General features: G+C 63.3%; 1 protein-coding gene across 1 annotated transcript; it reads right to left on the bottom strand.

The window, feature by feature from the left end:
* Positions 1-39: 39 nt before the first annotated feature.
* PHLDA3 (pleckstrin homology like domain family A member 3) lies at positions 40-5,142 on the bottom strand. Its single transcript, XM_032132943.1, has 2 exons — positions 1,115-5,142; positions 40-734 (listed from the first exon to the last, which is right to left on the bottom strand). The coding sequence occupies exons 1-2, from the start codon at positions 1,464-1,466 to the stop codon at positions 613-615; spliced, it is 474 nt and encodes a 157-aa protein (XP_031988834.1). The 5' UTR covers positions 1,467-5,142; the 3' UTR covers positions 40-612.
* Positions 5,143-6,853: the final 1,711 nt, after the last annotated feature.

A 6,853-nucleotide genomic window follows, 5' to 3' on the forward strand; every position in this document is an offset into this window, starting at 1 on the left:
GTGCCCTGTGGGATTCCACAAATCAAAGCAACACCAGGGTAAGAAGCAGAAAGTCCTGTTTGGGGACACGTTTAGTACAGGGAATTGGGGTCCCCAGCATTTCCCAACAGCCCAAGGACATCCCAGGGTGAGACAATGTCCTGCAGCACGGCTGTGTCACCACACCATCAGTTCAGTGCCCTGCTGAGGGGTCCCTGCTGCAGCAGCAGCTCTCCAGCCCCTTTTTAAAATTGGGACCCAGCCACATCCATCTGTCCCAGTGTCACTGTCACACGGGCAGAGCTCCCTGTCGCACAGATCCTTCGGGCACAGCCTCATCCATCCCCTGTCCTGCAGGAGAGGCCTGGGGTCCCCACCAGGGCACCGAGGCCCTGCACACGTCAGCTGAATGAAGGGTGGTGGGGCCCCAGGCAGGGATGTCCCCTCCTGCCTTGTCTGAAGCCCCAGGTGGTGACGCTGCCTGTGTCCTTTGCCCCGTTGTGCCAAGGGGAGGTGGCTGTGCCAGCCCAGCTCTTGCGGTGCCTCTGTCCTTCACCCGGCACAGGGGGAGCCAGTGCCAGCACCGGCCTCCCCGGGCCACTGTCCTCGTCCCCGGGCTGCACAGCGGTGGCCTCACTTGCCCGCAGGGATCCCGTTCTCTCCAGCACCTGCCGAGCCGAGGGCCATCTCCATCCGACTCCTGGGAAGCTGCGATTCCCTGGGCTGTCCCACCGGAGCTGCGCCCAGCTGCACCACTGCGGAGAGAAGGCTCCTGTCACCCGCTCGGCCAGCGCTGGGATATGGGGCATCCTGAGGGGACTGGGGAGTGGGGCCAGCCACCATCCCCACCCCACGTGCAGGATGGCAAAGGGCCCCGTATCCCTCAGGCCACCCCAGACAGAGGGAAGATGTTAGAAAGTCCCTCTGCAGGGATACAGAGAGGCGATACCCATGGGGGGGGGGGGGGGTGGGGTCCCAGCCAGTGCAGGGGGACACGGGAACATCAAGCTGCAGACCCACCCCGGTCCATGGGACCCCCTTTGGGATTCCCCAGACCACTCGGGGATGGGAACCTGCGGCCAGGGACCTCATCCTGGGGTGGGTCCTGCTCCCTGGCCCGCGGGGGCTCCGGTACCTGCTCGGCAGCTGTGCCGGGCGCGCACGTCCCGCATCGCCTGCTGGTTCTTGAAGCGCACGAGCCCCATGGTGATCTCGGCGTTCCAGCCCGGGTCCTCCTGGGCGCAGCGGAAGTCGATCTCGAGGCTGTCGTCCATCACCACCGTGAAGTAAATGTGCCGCTCCTTCCACTCCACGCACTCCACGGCCTTCATGCGGGCGAAGCTCAGCTCCTTGCGCCTTGAGCCCTTGGGCTCGAAGAGCTGCAGCCCTTTCTCCGTCAGCAGGCACCGCTTCTTCTTCCAGAGCTGCAACAGCCCCCCGCTCCGCTTCTCCAGCACCCCCTCCCTCAGCACCTTCTCGGGGGTCATCGCGGCTCCTCGGCCCGCCGGGATCCTCACTCAGCGCCTCGTGCCGGCCCGGCCGGGCATTCCCCGCCGGGGCGATTCCAGCCGGAGCCGCGCTCCCTGCGGCCAGGAGCCCGCGCTGGCCGTGCTGCCCCCGGGGACTCGCCACCCTCCGCTCCGGCTCTCAGAGGGGCTGAGCCATGGGGTGCCCCATTCCGGCCGCCAGCCCCGTGCCGGGGCTCTGCTCCCTGCCCGAGCCGCGTGTGGGATCCGCGCTGCCAGGAGCTGTCGCTACTTGCCCGGCCGCTCTCCCACTCGCATTCCTGCCGCCTCGCCTGGCCCCTCCTGCGCTCAGGCTCCCTTCACGCCCAGGCGAAGCCCGGCCAGGCCCGGCGCAGCCCCGCTTCACCCGGGAGGAGCTTTTGGGGTGCCCGAGGGCAGACACTGCCTCGGGGTCTTCGTGTGAACAGGCAGGGTGTGGGATGGGGCTGCGTGGCAGTGGTGCCAGGGCAGGGCTTGGGGACTTCTGCACGGGGTGCAGGGACAGATGTTGGAGGTGCAAGAGCAGCTCTTGGGGGTTGCAGCCCCACGGGCACAGGGCTATAGGGTGCAGTGCTGGTGGGGACAGTGGGCTGTGGGGCACAGGGCCGACCGGGCAGGGGGCTCTGCATAAAATGCCAGCTTGGCAGGGGGTACAGAGTGCAGTGCTACCGGGCTTGGGGGGCTGGGGGTTGCAGTGCCAGCTGGGACAGGGGGCTGTGGGTGCAGCACCAGCCAGGCAGGGGCTGTGGGGGACCCCTGAGTGCAGCCCAGGAGGGGAGACAAAAGCAGAGAACAGACAGCAGCCATGGGGACAACCCCTGGCAGCCACCCACACCCCAGCTACTCACCCAAGGGTGCTGGGCCACCCCTCAGCACACAGACCTCCCATCCCTCAAAGCCCCTCGGAAGGGGGACTTGAAGCCCCCAGGCAGTCCCACAGCGAGGAGCAGCATCCCCCAGCCTCGCGTGACCTGTGCAGGGGGAACGAGCCGCCGCGGGGCCGGGGCAGCGCAGCCTGGCCCTGCCTGACCCTCCCTCCCCTGCAGCCAAACACCGTCTCCTTTCCAGCCCGTCTCGTTCCCGGCCACCGCAGCACCGTCTGCTCCTGTGCCAGCGCCTGGCATCCAGGGGTTCCCCGGGCCGGGCCCGGCTGCCGGGGGGCACATCTGGGGACTTGTGCTGGCCGTGGGCTGCCAGGGCGGGTGACAGCCACAGGTGGCTGGGCAACGGGATGTGCCCCTGCAAATGCTGAGGGTGTGGGTCCTTCACCCAGGTGAGGTCCGCAATGGGAAGAAATCCCCCCGGGAATGTGCCGGGGTCGCTCACGGGGGCTGGATCAGCCCCTGGCTCCCTGGCACAGAGCTGCTGTCCCAGCGCCCACCTTCCGGCCCACCCTGCTCATGCACCCCTCGCAGACCCCAACCCCGTAGAGCCCCCGGCTGGAATGCCTCCTGCCCCAGCCCCTCCATCACTCCCGGTCCCACCGGGGGCTTTGCCGGCAGCCGCCATGGCCAGGGGGCAAGTCTGCAGCGTTGATGAGATGCACCTCATTATCCCTCATTAAGAGGGCAGGGCGGCTGGCGGAGCCAGGAACTGGTTCGTGCTCCCTGGGGCCAACCTCGCCACGCTGGCAGAGATCCCGGGTGTCCCAGGAGACCCGGGCTCCTGACGTCAGGCGGCCTCGGAGGTCACCCTGAGCACCCCAGCGCTTCAGAAGGAGCGGAGCAGAAGTGTGGGTTCCCCCACCGAGGCTGTTTTCCCACGCACAGGGAACGCTCAGCTCCAGGGATGCCGAGCCCTGGGAGCTCACGGGGAGCAGCTTTGGGACTGTTGCTGTTCTGGTTAGCTGGGATGTCCGTGGGCAGTTCTGGCTCACCATCCAGCTCCGGCTCCATCCTCACAGCCCGGGGCAGAGCCAAGGGCTGCCAACCCCTGCCCGAGACCCTCGCTCCTCTGCTCACTGCAGTCACTGCTTCTCCAGGCACCAGTCACCAAGGGAACGTGGTGCTCCCGCAGCCCTGTGTGCGAAGGAGCTTTGACAACGTCCTTCTCCAGTCCCGTCTCCCCAGCTGTCCATTCCCAGACCCACCAGGCAGGAGTCCCATCCTGCCAGGCTGCCCGGGGGGCACATGGCAGCTCCTGCCCTGCAGCAAACCCAGCAGGACTCGCTGTGCCAGGCTGTGGGCGAGCCAAAGGCTCTGCTGCATGGGCTGCCCAGGGTTCATCCCATCCACACAGGGCCCTCAGGGCAGGCCGCGGGGCTGCCGGCCTGAGCCCTGCCCCGAGGTGACATCCCCGCAGAGCTCGGTGGCACAGTGACATCCCCTGTCACATCCCCGCTGGCCATAGGGCTCGGAGGCTCCAGTCTGACCCCTCAAGTGGTGCCATCACCCCCAGGCTCCAGGGTGCTTGGCCACAGGCCAACCTCTGGTTTGTCCCTTCGGGGGCAGGTTCGGGTGTCACAGCCCCTTTCCCAGGCTGCAGCTCCCGAGGGGTGGGAGCTGCTGGGCACAGCGCGGCTCTGCTGCCTCGGGGGGGAGCTGGACAACACCTGGGCACAGGTGGGCACACGCGTCTGGCTGCCCGGCCGGGCCCTGCCGTGCTCGCTGACCAGCAGAGGGTAGCAGATGGTCGGAGCTGTCCCACTGCAGCTTGGGCAGGAGATTCCCAAAAAGCACCTCTAGTCCCACCCTGCTTCTCCTGGGCCATGGCCCACCACCTCCTCCAGCCCCCCGCATGCCTGTCGGGATGTGCAGCCCCCGAGATCCCGTCCTGGTGTCCCCGCGGTGGTCTCTGTCACTCCCTAAGCCACTCTGAGTGACCAGTGCAGAGTCAGCAGGTGTGTGGCACCCAGGGCACACCCTCAGGGCACGGTCCCTGTTCCAGGACATGGTTTACCTGGGCCCTTTGGGGCTGGGAGCTCAGCAGAGACCCATCAGGCTGGAGAAAAGCGGACCTGGGGAGACTGAACTTCAGTTTTCCACTGTCTAGAGAAGGGTTGTGGAGAAGGGAAGCACAGCCCTGACTGGCAAAAGGACACGAGACACCAGGCACAAGGGCACATCAGGAAAATCAGGGATTCACAGAATCATTAATGTTGGAAAAGCCCTCCCAGGTCACAAGATCATCAGTTCCAACCGTTCCCCCAGCACTGCCACGGTCACTGCTAACCTATGTCCCCAGGTGCCACATCCACAGGTCTGCTGAACACCCCCAGCGATGGTGACTCCACCACTGCCCTGGGCAGCTGTGCCAGGGTCTGAGAACCCTTTCAGTGATGAAACAAGCCTTTCAAGGTTCTGTGGCACAATGCTGTGACATCATCCACAGTGGTGGGAACTCCACCCTCAGAGGGCTCGCATACCTGAGTGGACACCAAATGCTCTGTATCAACCTGACCTTTGGAGCCCTGCCTTAAGCAGGTGGTTGGAGTTAAGACTTCTGCTGGTCCCTTCTAACCTACATCCTTCTGTGGCCCTCTGAAACCCAAATCCAGCATTTTCTCCTGGCTTTGACCAGGCCTCCAGTGGAATTGGCCTCTCTGGGGTCTACCACACGTGATATGTCAGTACCTCATAGAACCACAGACTGGTTTGGGTTGAAAGATTACAAACTATCTCCTTCCACTCCCTGCCATGGGCAGGGACACCTTCCACTGTCCCAGGCTGCTCCAAGCCCCATCCAACCTGGCCTTGGACACTTCCAGGGATCCAGGGGCAGCCCCAGCTTCTCTGGGCACCCTGTGCCAGGGCCTCGGCATGCTCACAGGGAACAATTCCTGCCCAGTATCCCATCCAACCCTGCCCTCTGGCAGTGGGAAGCCATTCCCTGTGTCCTGTCCCTCCAGGCCCTCGTCCCAAGTCCCTCTGCAGCTCTCCTGGAGCCCCTTTAGGCACTGGAAGGGGCTCTGAGCTCTCCCTGGAGCTTTCCCCAGGTGACACCCCTGGCTCTCCCAGCCTGGCTCCAGAGCAGAGGGGCTCCCGCTCCTGCCCCCTCTCTGACAGAACCTCTACAGCTGTGTGAGGAAGAGACTACATAAAGACTCACTGTAGCTTTATTGACCAACTAGCACTGCCTGGGCACGATCCCATCAAGGGCACATCCAGCTGAGATGTGTCAGCAGCAGCACAGCATCCCCTGCACGCTCACAGAGAAGGCAGCAGCTTCCTGACCCCTCCATCCCTGCAGCAGCCCCCCTTCATCCCTCTGCAGCAGTTTCCTGAACCCCCCATCTCTGCAGGAGCTTCCAGACCCCTCACCCCCCCACCTCCATGGGGGAGCAGCAGGGCCTCTGCCGAGTGAGGGAAGCAGGTTTGGGTCTCCACACCAGGGCGGTACCTGAGCCCCCTGTGCTGCAGCTCCCAACCCTACCCGAGCCTGAGCTGTCTGCCCCACACACCACCAGACCCCTCACCACAGCCACCGCACAGCCCAGAGCAGTGGGACCTGCTAGAATCTAGAGGGGGGAAGTTTTTGCAGACAGTAAAGACTTTATTCCCCATCTCAGCCTCAAAAACACCATGTAAATCCGAGGGTGTGATGAACAGGAGAAAACGCTTAAGTGGATAAAGGAGCCCAAGTCCTGCCCCAAAAAGGGATTTCTGCCTCTGTTGTGCTTCCCAGAACACTCCCCATCTCATTTGCTCAACCACAATGTTTATAACTTTAAAAACCCCAGAACTCAATTCCCTGTGGAGTCCCTAACTCTGAGCTGCAGCGAGGCTGATCCGAGTCTGTCCCACCGGTCCAACAGGAGAATCACAGAAAGGGAGTGAAGAGTTTAGATGGAAACCAATTAAACCTGGGCAGCTGCCAAACTGGAGGCTTAATGATCCACAAGCTGCTAAAAAAGCAGGGAGTAGGTGAAAAGCTGTTAATTACTTGGCACTGCTGGGCATGCCTGCTTGGAGAGGTGCCACCTGAAAGCACTGATAAGGGTTTTGACAGGGTGAGCACACGTATGGTGCAATCAACACACCCCAGAAGGGCTGTCCTGGGCCTCCCAGCATCAACCTCTGCTTTTGGAATAGCTATCTCCATCCCTGGAAGTGTTCAAGGACAGGGCTTGGAGCAACCTGGGCTAGTGGAAGGTGGAACAAGATGAGCTTTAAGGTCTCCTCCAATCCAAACCATTCCATGCTGATTCTTGATGGGAGCAGAGGGGGAGCACATCCCAGCCAGGCTGCATAGCTCAGCTGGCCACAGCTGGGCTGTGTCAAACTGCACCACGCATTCCTGCATTGTGCTGTAATTACAGGACTGCAAACACCTCCCGTCACCTCTGTCACCTCCTGACACCTCCCCAGCTCCGGGCACCAGGGCCTGTCCTCAGCCCCAGACAGTGAATCACTGGCAGGGCCAGGCCTGGG

The sequence above is a fragment of the Corvus moneduloides genome, chromosome 24, assembly GCF_009650955.1.
Source record: "Corvus moneduloides isolate bCorMon1 chromosome 24, bCorMon1.pri, whole genome shotgun sequence".
NCBI classification, from domain to species: Eukaryota; Metazoa; Chordata; class Aves; order Passeriformes; family Corvidae; genus Corvus; species Corvus moneduloides.

Excerpts from the sequence above, each read along its gene's own strand:
- PHLDA3 (XM_032132943.1), bottom strand. The coding sequence starts at position 1,466 with ATGACCCCCGAGAAGGTGCTGAGGGAGGGGGTGCTGGAGAAGCGGAGC. Across the intron at positions 735-1,114 it reads CCGGCACAGCTGCCGAGCAG|TGGTGCAGCTGGGCGCAGCT; the intron begins GTACCGGAGCCC and ends TTCTCTCCGCAG.